The sequence below is a fragment of the Ictalurus furcatus genome, chromosome 19 (assembly GCF_023375685.1).
Source record: "Ictalurus furcatus strain D&B chromosome 19, Billie_1.0, whole genome shotgun sequence".
In the NCBI taxonomy this organism is placed as follows: Eukaryota; Metazoa; Chordata; class Actinopteri; order Siluriformes; family Ictaluridae; genus Ictalurus; species Ictalurus furcatus.
The window spans coordinates 21,839,614-21,862,269 of NC_071273.1; the positions used below are offsets into that span (position 1 = coordinate 21,839,614).

General features: G+C 42.7%; 2 protein-coding genes across 2 annotated transcripts in view; one reads left to right on the forward strand and one right to left on the reverse strand.

Moving 5' to 3' along the window:
• Positions 1-22,656, reverse strand: part of wnt5b (wingless-type MMTV integration site family, member 5b) — a 121,587-nt gene that overhangs the window by 26,574 nt on the left and 72,357 nt on the right. The window lies entirely within an intron of this gene.
• fbxl14b (F-box and leucine-rich repeat protein 14b) lies at positions 16,485-18,540 on the forward strand. Its single transcript, XM_053650817.1, has one exon. It carries the CDS (start codon positions 17,297-17,299, stop codon positions 18,497-18,499), a length of 1,203 nt encoding a protein of 400 aa, XP_053506792.1. The 5' UTR covers positions 16,485-17,296; the 3' UTR covers positions 18,500-18,540.

A 22,656-nucleotide genomic window follows, 5' to 3' on the forward strand; every position in this document is an offset into this window, starting at 1 on the left:
AATATGCAGAGCGCATTTCAGAACACATGTTTGTGAGGCGTTGCAGGCGAAAGTCGGGAAAGTCGTACTGTCCGTGTCCCAGGGTGTACCTGAGAGGCCAGAAACCGAGAGGAGGTTGCGGAGGTGGATCCGGGGTGGTAACCGATCCAGCTGTGTGTCCCAGCATGCTTTGCGGCGGGTGCTGGGAGATCAATGGTGAGGCAGCTCTGACAGATCCGTGTGCTGAGGTGTCAGAGCAAGCAGCCTGCTGTATATCATTACCACGGCGTCTCGGCTGCCTGCTGCCTGTGACTAAACCAGATAGAAGGCAGCCTGGTAAATCAAAGACATGTGGGCTGCACATACACACACACACACACACACGGCTCACTGTCGCTCTCTCTCTTCGTCGTCATGTCCAGAACTTGCTTCCCAATGTTGCTTTCTTCCACTGACACATCCATCCTGCTCAAAATGCCATCATTCTCTCCATCTACCCTGTGACCTCTTCACATCCTGTTTCACTTCCTCTGTTGCCTTTTACCTCTCTCTCTCTCTCTCTCTTTCTCTCTCTCATTCTCAAACTGGCAGTGGATGACTCATTTGAGAGAAGTATTGAGCTTGTGGCGTCTCTTTCTTTCTTTTTCTCTCGCTCTTTTCCTCTCTTTCCCGCCATCCCAGCCCATATGGCTTTCAGCACCGACTGCTCAGGAAACCAGACGTAGGCCAAACTGGCCGCACATCACTCACTCTCTCCATTTGCCGACGCACCCAGGACGCTCTTTCTCCCTCCCTCCCTCCCTCTGTCGCTCTCTCTCTCTCTCTCTCTATCTCTCTCTCTCACCCTCCTTCCTTCCCCCACTCTCTCAATTTGTTCTCAGTAAGAAGTCTGATAGGGCACATTGTAGTGCCGAGAAGCAGCGGGGGAGGCCACTGTAAAAGCGTCGCGGCTGCTTAGAGCTACTTTATTCTCTAATAAATACATTCATCGTCATCGGTGTGGAGGGGAGCGGAGCGACGGAGAGACTGTGTACAGTGTTACACTGGCCTGCGATGTTGAGCTCACTCGATCTGGCACACAGTGTGATGGTAGTGGGTTGCCTGAGTAGTAGGCACATGTTAGTGATTTGTAAGACCCTCTGAATGACAGCAGTGCATGGAGATGCGCTGCTGGAGTTGGTGTTATAATCCCAGGCATGGCTGTATACGATATACAATCCGACCACTAACCTTCTCCATCTCTGAATACATTACAAGTTAGAGCGGCCGAAATCCTCCAGGCAGTAAAAAAACAACGCCAAAGAGTGGGCGAACATGTTATTACACAATATTCATAGCAGAGCACAATTCTCATTTCTGATTGGTCAGAAGGTGCTGATTCATTTTCTAAATCTGGCAGACATTCAACTCACAGGATTATCATTAATGCTCCAAATAATAATAATAATAATAATAATAATAATAATAAAAGGTTTTTTTAACAACGATATCACTGATATAGTGAAGTTTTCTGGATGGAGATGTTTATTTAACATTTACAGAAGGAGTCTCCAGATTCAGTATATTTGTTTGTTTGTTTGTTTGTTTTTTTATGAAGAGTTTACGCTTTGCGATGTCTCTAACATGACAAGCTGCATTTTCTGTCTCATAAACTGGTGTTTATATCTACTTATATATAAGTGATAACACGAGTTTTGAAGACGTTCCACAACATCAAATGTAACTATAAATGGATAAAAAAAAAACATGATGTACCTTTCACTAAAAATAGGTCAATAATAAACTGTGTCAGGTCTCATCACACTCTCCCAGCATTATTTTCCTATCATAGCATGCCCCATCATGTTTTATTCCTTATTTATGTCCCATTGTTGTCCCCCCCCTCTGTTAATAGTATGTGGACACTGTTGGTGTTCCTGAGCCCTTCTCACACATGTAATTAAACTGTAATTAATCAAGAAGTATGTATTTGTGAACGCAAGCCAGAATCGAAATCCCAGGAAGACTGACGTGGTCATGTGCTGAGAGAAGACCTAACACAATTCCCAGGAATGTCTCAGGAAGACTGGTGTGAACAGACGATGATGCTGTTGTTGTTGTTGTTGTTGTTGTTGTTGTTGTTTATTTCCAGAAGAAGCTCGAACGACTTTTGTGCTGATATGAAAAAAAAAAACCACCCCAAAGTAGCTCACACGTTGTGCACACTGTAACCATGACAACGCTCTTACCCATTCTAACTAGTATCAGCTAACCTACTAGCATAGTTTAGTCTCTAGATTAGATTTATTAGCATCGGAAATGCAGATGAAAGAAAGAAAGGCGGTGATGAGAAGGTTGCTTGCTTTCGCTGTAGCTTTAGAGACAGAAAATCAGTGGAATGACGTTTTTATTTTTAGTTCTATAAAATATTAAATGTTGGAATATTGCCAGTGAAATGTTTTTGTCGTAATTTTCCTTATATTAGCTGACTGGCATTTTGTCCGCCATGTTTGGTTTTCTTGCTTGTGCCGTAACTTGCAACCCGATTGGTCAAAAACGAACAAACAAACAAACAAACAAAAAAAAAAACGCCACTTGTTTTTTTTTTAAAGCACTTTTGGAATGAACTTTTGAAGAAAAAATAATAATAATCCAGGCAGCAGTGCTGTTTAAAAGCCCCATTTTCTGTAAAGTTGAAAGTGTGAAAGCACCCTTACATGTCACATCCCTGTATAAGTGGATTCCTGAACCCCTGATAAATACTGTTTGACACAAATCCCGAGCATTACCGGTTAAGGTATGCCAGTTATGTCCCGGATTTTGAGTGTGAAACATTATTAGCACTCTCTAATCCCTTAACTTTCCCGCTGGCACACTAACAGCATGTTACAGCCCGATGCGGCAAGAAACAAAAACATCAGCGCGTGGTAAATTTGCTACTTATTTAGCAATTTTACAATTTCGGTAACACGACACAGGACTGCACACGCTGATGAGTTTTGCAAATCAAGCATCATGTGTAGCTAATGTGATGCTCTGAGCATGTGTGTCTCAGCTGGAGATATAGGTCAACATCATAGTGAGGCTGTTTCCTCCATCTCTCTCCCTTTCTCCCCCGCCTTTTCTCTCTCAGCTCTCAGTAGAAAGCAGGAGGAGGGGGCATGCTCTCTCTCTCTCTCTCTCTCTCTCTCTCTCTCGCTGTGCAGCCCACAGAGGAGCCCATCAGACTGGGCTCGGTGCCCACTCCTGTCCTGGCAATGCCGACAGGCCGCTGGACGCCCATCAGTCTTACTGCACAGCCCTGGAGCCATCATCCAGCTCCTCTCGACTCGTCTCATCTCCTCTGCCCTCTATTCTCATCTAGCCCTCGCTTCGGTCCAGTGTTCATTTTGTTTGAAAGGCGAGGAGAACACCAAGCCTAAAAATTCACCCTTGTTTTTGAAATCTACAGTGAAATATAATGCTTTATAATATAAATTGTCCCTCATCTCCATGCATTCAGTCTCGAAAGAAATTTAGGTCATTAAATAAAGGGAACAAACATTTGGCTTGCATCACGTCAGCGGATAAAAAGTTTAAAGCTGTAACTACTGGAGCATGGATTAGGTAGACGATCGACGCCAAGCCGAATCAGCTTCCTGGAATGTAAGTGAGAAGGGAGGCTCGCTTTTTTCTCCTTATGTAGACCATCTGAGCCCGAGTCCAATTCATTCCGAATCGAAATTTCACCAAAATCTGTCATTTCCTTGTATTAGCATTCTTTCTAACCCAGTGACTGCTAACATCCATCCATATTCTGTACTGCTCATCCTACACAGGGTCGCGGGAGAGCCTGGAGCCTATCCCAGGGAACTCGGGGCACAAGGTGGGGGACATCCTAGATGGGGTGCTAATCAGTCGCAGGGCACAATCACAAACACACTCACACATTACGGACTTTTTTTTTTTTGAGATGCCAATCAGACTACAACGCATGTCTTTGTAGGCTGGGGGAGGAAACCGGAGTACCCGGATGAAACTCCCGAAGCGCTGAGAATATGCAAGCTCCGCCCACACTCAGGGCGGTTACGGGAATCGAATTCTTTCTAACCCAGTGACTCCTAAAATCCATCCACATTCTGTACCGCTTACCCTACACAGGGTCGCGTAGAAGCCTGGAGCCGATCCCACGGTGCCAACCCATCTCAGGGCACAATCACACACACATTCACACACTACGGACAATTTGGAAATGTCAATCGGCCTCCAACGCATGTCTTTGGACTGAGGGAGGAAACCGGAGTACCTGGTACTTTTCGTCCCGTAGATAACGACAGCCGTGCCCATTCGAATACATTACTGCCACTACAGTATAGTAACAGCTCATTCACAGACACTTGTATGACGGGTGCGCCACATAATCCAAGACTAAATAACTGTATATTTAATTATAATGATAATAATTTGTCATTTTGGAAGGAGTCTCCAGTGTCAGCACAGCAAAAGTAAAGCTGTAACTTTACGTTTTTCCCAACACTGGAAAGTCTTCGGCACTAACACGGACGAGTTTACTCTTTGCGATTTTTTAATAAATAAACTTTCCGAGAAAGAAAAACAGAGGCTAGTTTGAGAGTACGACGTGTCATTCTTTAACGAATAAAAATAGCCAATGTTGGCAAATTGACGTGCTAGAAGAGGAATGAACGAATCAGCACATACCTAAGACGTATCGAAGAAGAAAGAGAGTTTGGAACGATAACGACGCGAATGTGCACTTGTACAGAGAAAGCGGCGCCTTAACGCGTTTGCTCTTTGAAAAATTAGACTAATATTTAGCATTCTAAACCTTGCTCAAGCGAACAGAGACTAAAACATGACTCATGCTCGTATGTACTTTTGACAAAAGATTAAACCAAATTTCAAATCAGCTTCACAATTTACACTGCTCTCATCGTATCCCATTTTCTTGCTCTCTCCTCCTCTTCTATTCTATCCTATCCTCTCTCTCTTTTTCTTTATCCAGAGACCGCAGACTGAATGTCACCCTCAGAAACAATGCAGAACCACGACAGCGGGGGGCTTTAACACACATCAAAGCCTACAGAGCCACAACAGAAAAGCACACAGGGGGACGCGGGCACAGGACCACGACGACTCTCAACTGAGTTCAGATACACAAATACAAACAGACATGCACACACAGGGAGAAAAAGAAAGATGCAAAAGGATCATGGAAAGGAGAGAGAGAGAGAGAGAGAGAGAGAGAGACAGAGAAGGACAAGTACCGAGACGTGACTGTACATACAAACTTGTCGAAGCTGTATGGAGAGAGAGAGGGAGCGAGCGAGGACGAGTGATGAAAGGTCAGCCTGGAAGACTGATTAAAACCCGCTGCATTGCCTCACTGTCCCTCCAGATTGATTATTCTGGATCCTAACACATCAGCTTCTTAAGCATCTTTCTCTTTCTCACACACACACACACACACATGACGTGGGCAATGAGAGTATTTTCTAAAACTTTTGAACTATGAACAAAAATATTGATTTTTTTTAACTATTCAAATATTAGGCTCATTATTTCAGCGTTTAAATGTGTACAGTAATATTTTTGGCTATTTATCGGAGCCACAGAGTTTTTTATTCCTGAACGTCTAACTAACAAAACAGTTGTTTTTTTTGTTGTTGTTTTTTTTTTTTAAATAAAAAAAACAGTCATTATGTTCAAGCTGACTTTTTTCTTTGTTGAGGTTTGCATTAAACCCACTCCTATCCAGTGACCAGTCAGACAGGCTAATAACTGTAAACACAGACAAACAAATCCCTGATTATGACTCACAGGCCTCGCTTTGAGAATACCTTCATAGCTTTAATATATCTGAACCGGAACTTATATGTATACCAAAATATTTCCATTTCCATACATTGGTGCAAGTACTCGTGTCCATTTCCCTTGACGTTCCCCAACAGTACGATTCAAATTAGGTGGAGTTCTGTGAAAGGTGGGGTGGTGACATCATTTCCGATGTGGCGCTTGTGTTAAGAGTAAACACTAACAAAGATAGCACTGGAGTCTTAAAGTCGTACCTAATTTTGAATCTTCTCAGACTCGGAAATGAGCCGTTTCAACATACGGTCGAGGTCATAAGTTTACGTACGCCTTGCAGAATCTTCGAAATGTTACAAATGAAAGAAGGATCATAAAAGTTGCGTTTAGTTGTTTATTTAGTCCCGCCCTGAATAAGCTGCTTCACATAACAGATGTTTAGATATAATCCACGAGACACAAGAATAACCGAATTTACACAAATGAACCGGTTCAAAAGTTTACACACCCTCGATTATTAACCCCGTGTGTCGTTACCTGGACGATCCACGACGTGATGTGTTTATGTTCTGTGAGAGTTCTTCACGAGTCCCTTGTTTGTCCTGAGCAGCCCACTGATCTTCAGAAAAATCCTCCAGGTCCTGCACATTCTTTACTTTTCCAGCATCTTCTGCATACCTGACCCCTTTCCAGCAGAGTTTATATGATGTTCAGATCCATCTTCTCACACTGCGGACGTCTGAGGGACTCGTACACGACTATTACAAAAGGTGCAAACGCTCACTGATGCTCAAGAAGGCGACACGATTGGGGGTGTAAACTTTTCAACAGGACGATCGGTTATTATTTTGTCTTCTGGAAGACATGTAAATACCTTACGTAGCTTATGAAGGGCAGTACTAAATGAAAAAAAGAGATGATCTTTAAACAAAAGAACAATTACATCGATCATACAGCTGTCTATTCATGAACTTTCCACCGACAGAAGTCCAATCTGACATGATTTACAGACAAAGGTGCTCAAATGATGATTTCCACCACTCTTAACAAAATGAAATGATCACAGATCCCAAGGCTACTCATCAGCGGACTGTTTTAATGACAAAAACGAGTCAGTGAAAGTAACAAAATGCAGATATGTGATAGCGTTACTGATATGGTGTTGTAACCGGTAGAAATGTGCTCAGACAGACAGAAAGGAGCAGATGGGACGAAAATGAGAGAGTGGTAAATAGAAACCGATGAAGCTTGAGGGACAGTGACCTACAGTATCTACAAGATGGTGGGTTACCTAAACATATAACCTCTCTCTACCTCTACCCCTCCCCCCGTCTCTCTCTTTCCCACACACATTATTTCATTTAGTGAAAGTTGCGCAGCTTTTCCTCTCCCAAATCTCCGAGCGTCTGCCTGTAATGTTTAATTCAAATGCAAACAATGCATTTCTGCAAGAATGTATCAATTATTCAGCTTTTCATTATTGTTCTGATGAGGACTGCACAGCTGCGGCGTGCTCGAACCGTAGCAGCCTGTCTCGCAGGCACAGCACGGCGGACCGACCGTGAGGCTTTTCTTCTCCACAATCAGCACACTCTAAAGGAGATGTTCTCTGACAGCTACGCAGGAACCAAAAATAAAACTGCCGCTCACTAACGCACACTCACATACAGGCACAGTCACACTTTTTTTTTTCTTCTTCTTCTTCTTCTTCTTCTTCTTCTTCCACAACTCACTTTTTAGTTTCTTTGAGCAAGTTGCTTAGCGCAAGATCAAAAAGATTATTTTTTTTTTCCCCCAGGCTTCATGGCACTAGAAATATGGTTCTGTGGAATTTGCAGGCTTCGATAATTCCAGTCATTCACACTGAACCGTGTTTGTGGTTACAAAGAACATATCTCACGTGATGAATGAAACTGTCAACCGAGTCACTTTAAATAACGTGAGCAAAAGCAATAACAGAGCTTTAAAGTAAGACACTGTGTACATATGATATGAGCAGAGCTCGATTTAAACCGGGGCGGGGTTGCCAAGAGATACCATACCATCACTTCAGAGATACTTCAGAAATGACCAGCTCTGTTGACTGGCCTTCAAAAACTAAACAACAGAGTCTAGGGACTCTACGCTACAGAGTCTGGGTCTTTTCATCACTCAACATTATCAAAGACCCAGCTGCTTTCACACAAAGAGGAAGAAGTTTAACTGACATTGCAACTGGCTATGTTTAATCACCACTAGTTTAAAAGAAGTCAGTTACTCAATAATACACTTTGCTATAAGCAGAGCCTTGGGGTTGATTATGCTACATTACAATAGTTAGACTAATACTTTAGTAGACTGACAAGCTAGACAAGCTAGATCCAGATGCCCTACCTCCGGATGGAGCTCTCATCAACTGGAGCCTACAGCCTGGAGATTGCTGAGGATGGTACCGCTTGAAGTACCATGAAATAGTTTTGGACCTCAATTCCACATGAACATTCTCGCTGTGGTTGCTGGGACTACGGTTGCTGCGATGGCCTTGGGACTGCAATTACCACATGCAGTTTTACACTCAGGTCTCCTTTAGTGAACAGTGGACTAGTTCAACAAACAGACTTCATATAAAACCATAATGAACTTTCTTTTACTCTCACACTATCCGTCGTTACCCAGATGAGGACGGGTTTCCTTCTGAGTCCGGTTCCTCTCAAGGTTTCTTCCTCATATCATCTTAGAGGAGTTTTTCCTCACCACCGTCACCACCGACTCGACCGATAGGGATAAACTCACACACTTAAAATCTCTATCCCGTGTTTATATATTTCTGTAAAGCTGCTTTGAGACAATCTCCATTGTTAAACGCGCTATACGAATAAAACTGAATTGAATTGAAGAGAACAAAGTGGACTTTGTGTATGTGAAATGGGTTTTAAGACAATTTCTGAGCAGGTTAGTAGTTTGGGGGACTATATTTCTAGTTAGCTAGCTAAAAAAAAGTGGTTCATGTAGATTTGGATTTTTATATATTTGCTAGAAGTAATGTTAGCCTTTTCTCTTCCCATCAAGAAATGGGTTTTAGGGCAATTCCTGAATAAAGGGTGTGTTGCCACTGCTGGTTAAAACTGTCTTGAATATTTAGCTAGCTAAGTTAACTAGCCAAGTTAGGTAGCTAAGCAAGTGGTTCATCTGCATTAGTATTCTTCTTCTGCTACTGAACTGAAAACAATTTTAGCTTTTTCTCGTTGTGAGGTTGGTTTTCGGACAATTACCGAGCAGCTCAGTAACTTTTCAGAAAACACAGCTAGCTAAAACTGTCTTAAGTATAGCTAGCTAAGAAAGTGGTTCAAGTCCATTTGGAATTAGTGGAAGTAATTCGCCTTTTCTCTTTGTCACATTGGATTGAGGGAAATTCCTGAGGAATTTAGCATTGTTCCGGAAAACACTGCTAGTTAACACTGTCTTAGGCATTTAACTAACTACGTTAGCTAGCTAAGAAACTGGTTCATGTCTATTCGCATTTCTTTTATATACATGACAGAATTTAAAGCGATTTTCTAGCTAATCTGTTGTTCCTGTGTTGAAGTGTTAAAATTTAACTGCACTCTCAAACTGCTCTGTGATGACCTGTTATTTATTTATTTATTTATTTATTTATTTATTTAACAAACTGGACCAACTGGTTTTTCTGTCATTCATTCATTTTCAGTAACCACTTTATCCTGGCCAGTGGATACAGAGTCCAGGGTACCATGCACACACACACACACACACACACACACACACGCACACACACACACACACACACGCACACACACACACATTCACACCTAAGGGCAATTTAGTGTTGCCAATCCACCTACATATTCTTGGGAGGTTTGAAAAACCCAGAGGAAACCCACACAGATGCCAGAGAGCACATGAAACACCAGACAGAGAGTAACCTGAGCCCAGGATCGAACCGAGGATCCTGAAGCTGTGAGGCAGCAATGATAATTTTTCAAAGATCATAATTGGAATATATTCAGAGGCCATATTTCTTCTATGAGTAATGTCACCTTATAACCATCTCTCTCGTGCTCGCTCTCTCTCTCTCTCTCGCTCGCTCTCTCTCTGGGTGTATGCGCTGTTTGCTGAGCTCTCTAGAGCTGTTCACACTCAGGGCCTCACCAGGTGGGTGGCTGATGTGTTGACTCTGCAGCCCATGTCACCTCTGGATTCATCCTCTTGTTTGTAGAACACCTGGTTCCTCCCTTTCCCCAGGCCCAGACATGCAGTAGACGATTTCAGTCATCACTCACTCTCTCTGTCTCTCTCTCTCCGTCTCTCTCTCAATCAAGGTCATGCTAACTTAACCACTGAGCACCCAAATGCCTTGTTACGTGCTGCTGCTATGTTGAAGGGTGTTGTTTTTTTATTATTTTTTTTTTGTGGTGTGTTGTGAAGCGGTTCAGCCTTTCCCCCGGCCGAGGTTCTCCCTTTACAGCGCATTAGCAAGAGCTTCTGCCTGCCTGCGCTTTGATGCTGAGTGCTGCGGGGCTCTGATCACGGTTTGGGGTTGTAATTACTCTCTGGAGGGGCCTCACCTGGCTCTAGACATGCCAAGCAAAGAAAAGCTGGGGGAGAGGGAAAGGGTAGAGCAGAGATAAAAAATGTAAAAAAAAAAAAAAAAAAAATGGAGAGTGCACAAAACAGCAAGGGAAAAAAAGAGAAGTAAGCTGGTGAATTAATGCAGAAGAATCCAAGAAAGTGGAGACAGCAAGATTTATTTCTGCCTATTGAGATTTATCACTTTCAGCAGCATATTGTTCTTCAAGATGAAGCATTTTTCCACTGCACATTCACAAAATCAAGGACCAAATAAAAGAAGCCAATAGTACCTAGAGCTTTGGCTTATTCAGTAAAACCGACTGCATCATTATACCAACTCTTGGCTTACCATTGCTCTTTGGTTTAATGGAGCATTTGGTTTACACCTCAAAGAATGTTTGACTCACCTTCTGCATACACGGATACCCTAAAGTTTTACACTTCCCAAAAGCAGTTTAGGCCCAACTCTCACCCTTACTTCAGAGGACAATCTCACCTGGATACTGTAGACATGTACATCATCCCGGGACACTTATTCCCAATCTGAACATCCTTTCAACACCGTTCGTCTTTCCTCTTCTGAACCTGTATACGGCGACGATTTTCTACCACAGCACAGCTGAATGCTCGAATCTGATTGGTCAAAAGGTGTGCGTTATTTTCCTATAACGGCAGTTCCGGCTGAAACCTGAACGACATGTTAATATTAATGTACTCGAGGTAATATGTTGTTGTTTCTATAGTGACAGCTCATACGCAGGGACTTGTCCGGAGGACGGTCAGCATAATCTAAGACGAATAATAAACAGAAGATGATAAAACTAATAATAAACAAAAGAGAAACCCGTTTCAACATAGTAGTTATAATCGTTGACGTGGTGAAGTTTTTTTTTGTTAGGAGACGTTTATTTAACATTTATGGAAGGTTGTAAGGGCTTTGTAAAGTTTATCAGCACAGGAAAGTCTTCAGAAGAGAAGAGTTTACATTCTCTGGTTTCGCTGTAAAATGACAAGCTGGGGATTTTTTTTATGAGAGAGAGAGAGAGAGAGAGAGAGAGAGAGAGAGATACTGGTGAAGGAATAACTGTTTATCAGGAACTAACATTTCTCTCGGATGTTCCACAACATTAAATCTAACTATAAACTGCTAAAATGCGCAGCGTTTTTGTACATTATTAAATTAATTGCGCGCTGTACCGCATCGCCGTCTCGGGCGTGCATTATTTTCGTAAAACAACCCAGTCTGTTGTGTTGTGAGTTTTTCCTGGCCACTGTTGCCTCTGGCTTGCTCATTAGGGAAATAAATCTACATTCTGTAAAGCTGCTTTATTCAAAGCTGTGTAGAAAACAATGCTATACAAAATAGTAATGATGACATTTTCAACTCACGGTTGATGAAAATATGACCAATATGGCGTGTACGCCACCAACATGAGGCTAGTTCAACGACAACAAAATAAGTAAATAAAATTAGGATACTCTTGATCGGTAGAGAAATGTGATCTTCCCACTAGCATTTATTGACGATCTTCGTGACAAACTGCGTGAGAAGTGGTTGGTAAAATTTCATACAAAAGAATTTGTCATTAACGTTAACCCCACCCCTAACCTCGCCCCTAACATAAATAACTTTTCATTTGATTAAGCAGTATACATTGTTTCAAACTTAAAAGGTGCGAGTGCTAACCCTGACCTTCATCCAAACCTTTTCCTCCGAATTCACGGATGGACAATGTTGTATCAGTGACGTAAAACACCTCCGATAAGACGCACACATTTTTGTTCGTTTGTGCTGCGTTCATGCTGTAAAAATGATTATGGTTTTTGAGCAATTCAATTTAAAAGCGTTGCTTTCAAGGGCATGAACATACTTTCTGCAAAACTTACCACAATGCCCATCCCCCCCACCCTTTCTCTGTTTTTCTGTGTATGTAGTGTCACACACACTGTGTTACGCGGCACATGTACCCAATCAGCACTAAGCCCTGCTGCTAGCCCCGCCCTTTTAGTATCATTATAGTTACCATTAAATCATATACAAGAACCAAAAACCATACAGCTGGAACTGAACTGATGCCTAATTAAGAAAGCACTGGTTAAGTTTTCATGTGTCAAAGGTTAAGCTATGATGCACAGTGGATTAACAGACCAATTTACACACACACACACACACACACACACACACACAAAATATCCTGCACTTTATACCTGGAGTTACATAAAAGATTTTGCCAGACACACAGGCAGGAGATTATCTCTCAGTATAAAAGACAGCACATATCCATACTGACAGGCAACTATGAAATCGGAGCGGCACAATGTACCCGCCATGGAAATGCGAGGCAAATCACAAGCATTCTGGCAAAAAAAATGTTCGTGCGGATGAGTTGCGATATTTGAAAGAGATTAGCGAGAGCAACTTCCTGGTTTTGCCTCCCCACAGGGTGCCCCCGTTGAGGTGCAGCACAGGCGATGCTCAGCCTGATTTGAATAGTTTATCGTCGTGAAGAGCTTAAAAAGAGACTGTTGTTTGTTTGCATGAAAACCCTATTCAGCCTCGTACAGGCTGTAAAAGATCCTGGTGGAAACTCTGTCTGAAGAACGCCGTCAGACGGAAATCTATAGTGCTGGATGAGCATGGAGAAAAGGAAAGAAAACATCTGGGTGGATAGGGTGGGTGGTGGTGGTGGTGGTGGGGGGGGCTTCATAAAGTAGCCTAAAATCTATTCATGTGGTGTCAGCTTTCAACAGCATGTTGACACATGCCTACTAACGTCTCCATGGAAACGGGCGCCCCGAGCGCAGTTATCAACGCAGTTGCGTGGCACGCAATTATCCAATTATCTCTCTACCCTGAATCAGCACATCAAATCACATGACGAGTTTTTATCGTTCTTCCTTCCTTCCCTTTTAAAAAATGTTGCTGTTTTTTTTTATTTTTTTTTATGAGGTCCTAAAACACCTCCACATTTGCATGTGGCACCTGTCTTTCCAGTTCTCACTCTGTCTCTCTTCTTCATTCGCGCTCTCCTTCACTGCTGTCATATTTGCATTTTTTTCAGTCTCAGGCCTTTCTCTCTCTCCCTCGCGTGCGCTCTCTCTCGAGCTCTTCGTCGGGTCTCGCTGCCATTTTGGTTTGGTTAATAGCGTGTCTGAAGAACCGGCGTCACAGTTGGTGTTTCTTATAAAAGCCTGCTGGTTTACGTCTCTGCAATTAGTTTGGGTGCTTTTTTAATAAGCCGTCTGTTTCACACACACGCGCACACACACACACACACGCACGGTTTTTATTTTCAGAGCAGTGTGAGGTCTGGTGGCTTGGAGGCTCTGGATACAGGCCCTGGCAAACAAGCTAGCTGAAGGAGCCATAACGAGAGGCCTTCGTTATTCACCTTTCCACCACTGCGCTGTTGAATTCTCAATTCTGATAGGTCAGAAGGTGTTGATTAATTTTCTCACAGTAGTGTCGGTGCAAATTGAAGGTTTATATTAATGCACTTGTTTCATATCTATAGCGACAGCTTATTCGCGGGGATTTATATGGGACATAAACAGATTTAAAAATGTGCTCAATCGTTGATACGGTGACGTTTTCTGCGAGGAGAGGTTTGTAACAACGCTAACAGTCAGAGGTAAAGCTGTGACTAAGATTCAAATCACAGGACAGACGAGGCTACACTTTCCAGTTATTCTGTAACAGGACTAGCTTGTCTTATTAACTTGAAGAGAGAGAATAATAGAGATGCTGGTTGAGGGAGCGGCCGTTTATAGCTTCTATAACGTAAGTGAGAGCAGGAACTAACTTCCATCCATCCATCCATCCATCTTCTATACCGCTTATCCTTCCTTCAGGGTCACGGGGAACCTGGAGCCTATCCCAGGGAGCAGGAACTAACTTCACAACATTTAATGTAACTGTAAATGGATAAAAGTGTCTTGCTTTGAGAAAAAAAAAAAGCCACTAGTTTGCTGTGGTATAAGAAGAATAACACCCTTCTGACTGTGCTGTTATTGGAAAAGAATCAACCTCAGGGTTCTAACAGTAACCCCGCATCATCACACCATCCCGTCATTGATCAGTCCCTGCAGGATTACACGATTTTTACGATCGCAGAGATTAACACAAAATCAAGCAAACTCCGGAATATTCCGAGGAGCTTGGGAGTTTTCAAAATGACCGCAGATTTTCCGCAGATCCGGGCCGAGACAGCCAAAGGCGTTTCATGTGCGTCGAACATGTTTGTTTACCGACAGACGTCACTGCGAAAGTGCACGCAAAACGATTTCGTGCGGTTGCGATTTCAAGTAGTTTTCCGCAAGAAAGCGCAACAAAAATTTTGAGGGAAACAAAAAAAAATCCGTAGCAAAATCAAGCATTTTTGGCTGCAACGATCATGAAGCTCGACTTAGGGGTTAATTATGCTACAGTATGCTAATTAGTCTAACATTTACTCTAACATAATACACTTTAAAAGGGTTAAGGACACTATATTGATGTAAATCTTACTTTATTACACGATTATAACTGCTATTGACGGAAAACAGATGTAATTTTTCTACATGGTGTACATTTTTTATTTTATTTGATTTTTTGGGGGGTGGTGGTGGGGGGTGGATCGTCGACACACAATGTCAGTGTAGAGATGCAGCAAGAAAAAGAATAGGAGGAAAATATCGGGCTGTCAGTTTTGCTGTGTTGCATTTTCTCCTGTAAACACGAAGGCGTTTGTGCTGCTCTTCTTCCTCCGTTCTTCTGCCGCTCTGACATACTCCAGTAGGTTCTGCAAACGCTTCCCTGTCATATCAGATAACAAACACGAGATAAGGAGAAACGGGGGGGTTGGGTGGGAGGAGTTGGTGGGTATTACAAGGGTGAGGCCAAATAGTTGGGAATGATGCAAAAGTTGAAATAAAATAGTGACTTTTATATATATATATATATAATCTTTTGGAGAGAAAAATGTAACCATGCTAACTAAGTGTTAAGCCTAGAAGAAAATCCTGTAACCCTCATGTTCCCTTTCTTTCAAGTTTGCCTCAAACCTTCCGGGGTTTTGATCCCCGTGCTTCTGGGGTTTCCTCCGGGTACTCCGGTTTCCTCCCCCAGTCCCCCAGTTTTATTTCATCTTACTACTCCAGAATAACACAATATATCTTTCTAACACAAATATGACTAAAACATCATATGTTTATGTTTCATAGAGAAACCCACGTGTGAAACGAGTCAGAACATAAGAAGGGCTAAGAAAGGAATGAAGCTAATCATGTCTGCTTCTTTAAATAAAAGTAATGTTTTTTTTATATATATATATATTGTATGAATAAATTTAGGATCATTGTATTCACTTTACAAGCTTTTTTTTTTTTAAATTATCTTTACTTATTAGGATGCATTATTTATTACAATTCACACATTAAAACAACATTTGTTTGTTTGTTTTAATGTATGAGTAATAACTTGACGTACACGGATGATTATGTATTAGGATTTACATTTTAAGTTAACATAAGTATATAAAGAAATGTCCCCACAAGGATAGGACAGTGTGATCACAACAACAACAACAACAACAACAACAACAACAACAACAACAACAAACTAAAAGAGAACAATTATTTCCATTTAGTTACTGAGGCTGAGGTCTAGGTGTAAACAGAGAATTAATTAATTAGCTGCATTTAATAATTATGTCAGTGGAAGGTCCTCACAAGGATAGTAAAACAACCCTGTGTGTGTGTGTGTGTGTGTGTGTGTGTGTGTGTGTGTTCGTGTGGGGGGTTGGGATGAATAGAAAACGCACAATAGAAGGACCCTTATCCTAGTTTTACAATTCATCAACTTTTTTTTTTTTTTTTGTACCAGAAGGACTTTTGTTATGTAACTGTGTGACTACAGTGTAATGATTTAACAGGGAAATGATAACCTACATTTCTATTACGTGTCCAACTAAAATAAACCAAACCAAAAAAAAAAACTTTTATTTTATTATTTCGACTATTAATAATGCTTGCTAAAATGCAATTCGTCTGTGAGAAAAACAAACAAACAAACAAACAAACAAAAAAAAAAAAAAAAAAAAAAAAACAGACACAAAACCAACATAAATAAATGCGAGGCGATCCGGCTCGGCAGTGCAAGGGTTAAGGGTAAAGTGAACTGAATTGTAAGAAGTTGGTTTCCAGGGGAACTATTCTTACTGTTCCAGCTGAGTTGGGCGAAACCATTTCGGTCTGAGAAAGGGGGGAACCCAGACAGATCAAAAGCGCGGATTCTAGCTGGACTGTGTTAAAAACTAAACGCACAGAACTGACAATACGTAGCACGAAGAACAGGATGAAGGATTCGATTCTGCGCTTTTGTGTCCTAAATGAAACTCTGACTCGGTTTTGTGTGTGCTCCTCCCACCCCCGGAGCAGCGCGGTGCAGGCGGCCCTGCCAAGTCAGTTTGAAAAGATCAGACAAAGGCAGCAGGAAGCCCCTCGGCTTGGCAATGCGTGCGAGCGGAGCGCAAACGCGACGCGGTTTATTTTTCGGGGCTAGCGGTGTGAGCCGACGCTCTTCCAGCTCGTAATTCTTCACCCGCTTACGGGAGGCAGTTTTGGAAATCTTTTCTTCTTCTTCTTTTTACCGGGGGAAAATGTACGACCGCCTGGATCCTCGCGAAGAGCGGAGACAGTTATCTCAACACAAAATGGGCAGCGTCGTGTGACCGAGCGCGAGCGTTTCCCCTCCGTTTTACTGTGTTGGAAAGCAGCTTCTCTCTCTCTCTCTCTCTCTCTCTCTCTCTCGCCTTTCCTCCGCGTGTCCCAGGAGTTGATCCATTTACACACTTAAATGTAAAAGAAAAAAAGGGAGAAAAGAAAAGAAAAGAGAAACGATTTGGAGGATCCTTTATTAATTTTTTCCCCCTCCTTAAGCAAAGGGGGAAGTGAACTTGTGGGTCGCGTGCACGTTTTTTTTAAGATGGAGACGCACGTCTCGTGCCTCTTCCCAGAGATTTTAGCCATGATTTTCAGTTACTTGGACGTGAGGGACAAAGGCCGGGTGGCCCAAGTGTGCACAGCGTGGAGAGACGCGTCCTACCACAAGTCGGTGTGGAGGGGGGTGGAAGCCAAGCTGCATCTCAGGAGGGCCAACCCGTCCCTGTTCCCCAGCCTTCAGGCCAGGGGTATCCGGAGGGTGCAGATCCTCAGCCTGAGGCGCAGCCTGAGCTATGTGATCCAGGGCATGCCCAACATCGAGAGCCTGAACCTGAGCGGCTGCTACAACCTGACTGACAACGGCCTGGGGCACGCTTTCGTCCAGGAGATCTCCTCATTGCGTGTTCTCAACCTCAGCCTGTGCAAGCAGATTACAGACTCCAGCTTGGGCCGGATAGCTCAGTACCTGAAGAACTTGGAGGTGCTGGAGCTGGGCGGCTGCAGCAATATCACAAATACGGGATTGCTCCTGATCGCGTGGGGCTTACACCGGCTCAAGAGCCTCAACCTGAGAAGCTGCAGGCACGTCTCCGACGTGGGCATCGGCCACCTAGCCGGCATGACCAGAAGCGCCGCTGAGGGCTGCCTCAGCCTGGAGTACCTCACGCTTCAGGACTGCCAGAAGCTCACAGACCTGTCTCTCAAGCACATCTCCAAAGGCCTGACGAGACTCAAAGTTCTCAACCTGAGCTTCTGCGGAGGCATCTCGGACGCCGGCATGATCCACTTGTCCCACATGACCAGCCTGTGGAGTCTTAACCTGCGCTCGTGTGACAACATCAGCGACACGGGCATCATGCATCTCGCCATGGGGACGCTAAGACTTTCTGGCTTGGACGTGTCTTTCTGCGACAAGATCGGCGACCAGAGCCTGGCGTACGTAGCCCAGGGCCTGTACCAGCTCAAGTCCCTGTCGCTGTGCTCGTGCCACATAAGCGACGATGGGATCAACCGGATGGTGCGCCAGATGCACGAGTTGAGGACCCTGAACATTGGCCAGTGTGTGCGGATTACAGACAAAGGCCTGGAGCTCATAGCGGACCATCTGACCCAGCTGACCGGCATTGATTTGTATGGATGTACAAAAATTACTAAGAGGGGACTGGAAAGGATAACACAGCTCCCCTGCCTTAAAGTTTTGAACCTGGGCCTTTGGCAGATGACTGAAAGTGAAAAAGTGCGGTAAAACTTGGGTGAGATTGTGCCGGGCAGGGGGAGGGGCGTGACGTGGGCGGGGAATTTACATTATTCTAAAGGGGGGGGGGGAAATCCGGGCGTGGATTAAAGCGATTCAGATTTATTCGTCTGGGAAGAAAATATGAACAGTATTTCATCTGCCGTTTTATTAACCCATTGTATCAGTCAGAGTGTGGTGTGCAACACTTTAAAAAAAAAAGTTTTAATCTCTAACCGGTTGCAATACTAGCCTAAATCGTGTCCTTCCCTACTAAATGTCGCGCCTAAAGCATTTCGGCTACCTCGTACCTGTGTTTTAACTCGTGTCCTTCAATTAAAAAGGCGGATATGGAGATAAATTGTGCCTAGGAAGCAGCCCCCCTCCCCCATCTCATTTCTCGCCTGAGAATAGCATATAAAAAAAAAAAAAAGGAAAAGGAAAAAAAAGCAGAATGGCTTAACTACCTTTGTTAATTTTTTGCCTGAAATGACCAACAAAAGACTGAAAAGAAGCGACGGAGAGTCGAAGAGTCAAAGCACAGATTGTTTTTAGCTCGGACTGAATTGAGTTTATGCAAAGACGGATGAATACTGGTTTGTATACAAAGAGCTTTTATATATATATATATATATATATATATATATATATATATATATATATATATATATACCTATATATATTTTTTTCATCCTGTTTAGTTTTGGATTTAAGGCCTTGCAAAAGCCTTTTTTGATTCAAGCTTTGAATAAGAGGTCCGCTCTGCTGATGTATTCATGCTTATGTAAGCAGATATTGTTTAATTAATGAATTAACGGCTGTTGTTCAGAGCATTGTACTTCAGAGCATTGTACTTCAAATTGAAGTGAAATTATTATTTTTTTTTTTTGGAACAGAAGAAATATCCGCATCAGTAGCTAATTCTACAGTCTCATTCACCTTATTGTTGTTATTATTATTATTATTATTATTATTATTATTATTTGCTTCCTCAATAGACTAGAGGGTCACACACCAAAATTCTAGCATACATTATTTTGTCCTTATTTTAAACGAGCTCATGTTTAAAATTTACCCCGAAGGACGTTATTAAACACAAATGGATTTAAAAAAAATTTATTTTTATTTTTTTATTTTTTATTTGTCCCTATTTCGGGTAAGAAGCATCGCGTATCAGGCCTGTGTGATATGATATGATGTACTGAGTCCTGCTGAAAAGCTACTGTGTTTTAAATGTACTGTATGTCTTTGTAAAGAAAAAGAGAAAAGAAATCTCAAATGTTTTATATTCTTACAGTAAAACATTAAAGTTGATATTTATATAATTAAACCAAAAAAAAAAAAAGGACCACTTGGGATTTGTATCTTGGCAGAATTTGATTTAGGACGGTTTACGGATTGATTGATTAATTAATTAGTAATAAATAATAGGGCAGGTTTTATTGTACATGCAGCGGCATGTGAACACAAGTTTATAACACCGTGCGCTCTCTCTCTCTCGCGCTCTCTCTCTCTCTCTCTCTCTCTCTCTATATATATATATAAACAGATATTGAGAGCTGAGAGCATTGAGCTGATGCGTAGGTGTAGAAAGGATATATATTAATATGAATAATGGTAATAATCATTATTGTCCATGTGCACGTTTGTTGTGATGTTGTTTACAGAACGCACAAAATGGATGCTTCTTGTTTTGCACATGGGTGGGGGGGGGCTTTAGTAATTAGTCCGAATCACAGCCCTATATTTTTAGCGGTTAAAGCAGTGAAATCTACCCGATCACAATGTCAATTCGTTCACTTTTTAAGGATGCTTTCGCTCAGAGAGAGAGAAACGATCATGGCATAGGTTGTTGATTTTTTCGCGCTCCGGTTATTTCTCTGCACTTCTCAAGTGAAATCGCAATTCATGCTTAAAAAGTCTTAAAAAAAACAAAACAAAACAAACCAAAAAAAAAAAAAAAAACGTGCTGTCTCAGTCACGCGTATCAAAGCTGAAGTTTTGTCCCTCCTTCTCGTCCTTCTTCAAACCCCCCCCTTCAGTCAGGCAGAAAAGGAGAAAAGTACCCCCCTCCTTATCCTCTGCCCCCATCACATCACACGGACACTTTTAAAACATTCCTCACCGCCATTCAAAGCTCTTCAGCTTTTCTTCTCTTCTCCCCCCCCCCCCAACCACAACCCCTTCCTCCATCACACAGCACACAGGCTTTGAATGGCCGGCTGGCCTCTTGACCAGTACCGGAGAGAGAATTCGCAGCCTAAAATCTCACCGAGATCTCTCTTTTAAAGCATCACGTCCATGTCGTCTCGTCAAGTCACCGCCCCGGTGCAGATTTCACATACGTGCCCAAGTTAAACCAGCGCGCTTTTTCAGGCATGACGAGATTTCCACGAGATCCGAGTGAAAATGCTTTGTAGTTATTTACGTGGAAATATATTACGCTACTTTATTTATTATAATAATAATAATAAAAAAAAACGATCTAGGTCGTAAAAGACCACCTCCGGTTTGCGGGAGCGTTTAAACAAAGGAGCCGGCACATTCGCGACAACGCGTGACGCTGGAAGGTGTCGCTGACTTTTATTCATTTATTTATTTATTTTTAGTTAGGCTTTGAAGTTTTTTAAGGTGCGACTGAGGGACGACTCGACCGTCCCGGGACACGTTTGATCGTACTGAGCGGAAGTTTCTGAGCAGTAGACTTTCCTAAATCAGGAGTTTTTGGTGGTGTTGTATAGACAAGAAAGCATATGGATGGTGGCAGAACTGAGAGAAGGAGGGAGAGAGAAGGAAGAAGGAGAGGGAAGGTGTGTAGTCATATTGCCAGCCAATTTCCAGATCCCTGGAAAAAAAAGGGGGGGGGGGTTGGGGAGGAGGAATCTGTGAGTCACCGTTTGACTTTGCTCTGTGAAAAGTGAGCATGCAGTGTGAGTCCTGTCTGACTAAGGCACATGGGCACGCTGGCTTAGCAAACAGCACATGGGGAGATGGGAATGTTTCGGTATCTGTGTGTGGATTTACTTTTACCTTTTACTCTTTTTTTTTTTTTTTTCTTCCCTCCCCTCTGCTTGTGCTTGTGAAAAATCCACCTTGAGTGACTTGCATATTAATCTTTATAATTAACACATGATCTTCAATGGCAGCCAAGATCCAGTTCTTAACCCCAACCCATGTCGGTCTATTTTGGTTAAGTTTCCTACATTAACCACAATGCCGTTCGTCTACCCGTTGATGGTGGCGCCAGTGGGATTTCGCCCTTGCTTCGTCTCTACCTAAAGAGAGCGACACAGCGGCACTTTATTACTTTACTCTGTCCGGCGTTCTCTCACCTCCTCATCTGTCACGTCAAGCCTCGAGTGTCATGTTGATTCCGCCATCGATCTCGTGGATCGCTAACTAGCCGAGCCGAGTCTCTGTCGTAACTCGGTGTCGTATAGCTGAATTGCATTCTGGGACTTTGACTCCAGCATTTGCACCGACATCTCCACTACTAAATCGATGCTGGATTTCTCAGGATTTCGCGTTTTTATTTTTTTTCCCCTGGGAATGTTGCAGCCTAAAATCCTCGATTTGTGATGCGACTTGCAGTGTTTTTTTGTGGAAAAGGACTTGAATTAGCGAAACCTCAATCGCATGAGATTGTTCCGCGCGCTCTTTCACAGTGAAGTTTGTTGGTAAATGAGACGTTTTGGCTGTACTCGTATTCGACGCACGTGAATCGAAGACGGCCGTGACGGCGTCTGCGGGAAATCCGCTGTAATTTCGAAAGATCGCGAGCTCCTCCGGATATTCCAGGGGACGATCAACATGACGTCTCGAACAAAGCTCCTGCTCGTCGTTTTCTTTTTCAACAGCAAAACCCGCCTGTTATCCCTTTGTGTTCGAGATCGTTGAATTGTTTTGGGGGTTTTTTTTTGCACTGTAACTGCGCTAGCGATAACAACATCGGTACAGCACACAACCGCTAACTTCTCACGGGACAAACGTAAATACAGCACCACCCAACATTAGCACTAAGAACATAACAAATATTGCAAATATAAACATACTTAAATGTGTTTCAGAGTGGAGTTGTGGTCTGGCTCTCGTCACTACACGCCTTTCTACACGCCACTATAATTACTGATTAATTCATAGTAGTTACTGAAAAATATGATTTATGACAA

Bases quoted from the DNA above. Each gene is read 5' to 3' on its own strand.
- fbxl14b (XM_053650817.1), top strand. From the start codon at position 17,297: ATGGAGACGCACGTCTCGTGCCTCTTCCCAGAGATTTTAGCCATGATT.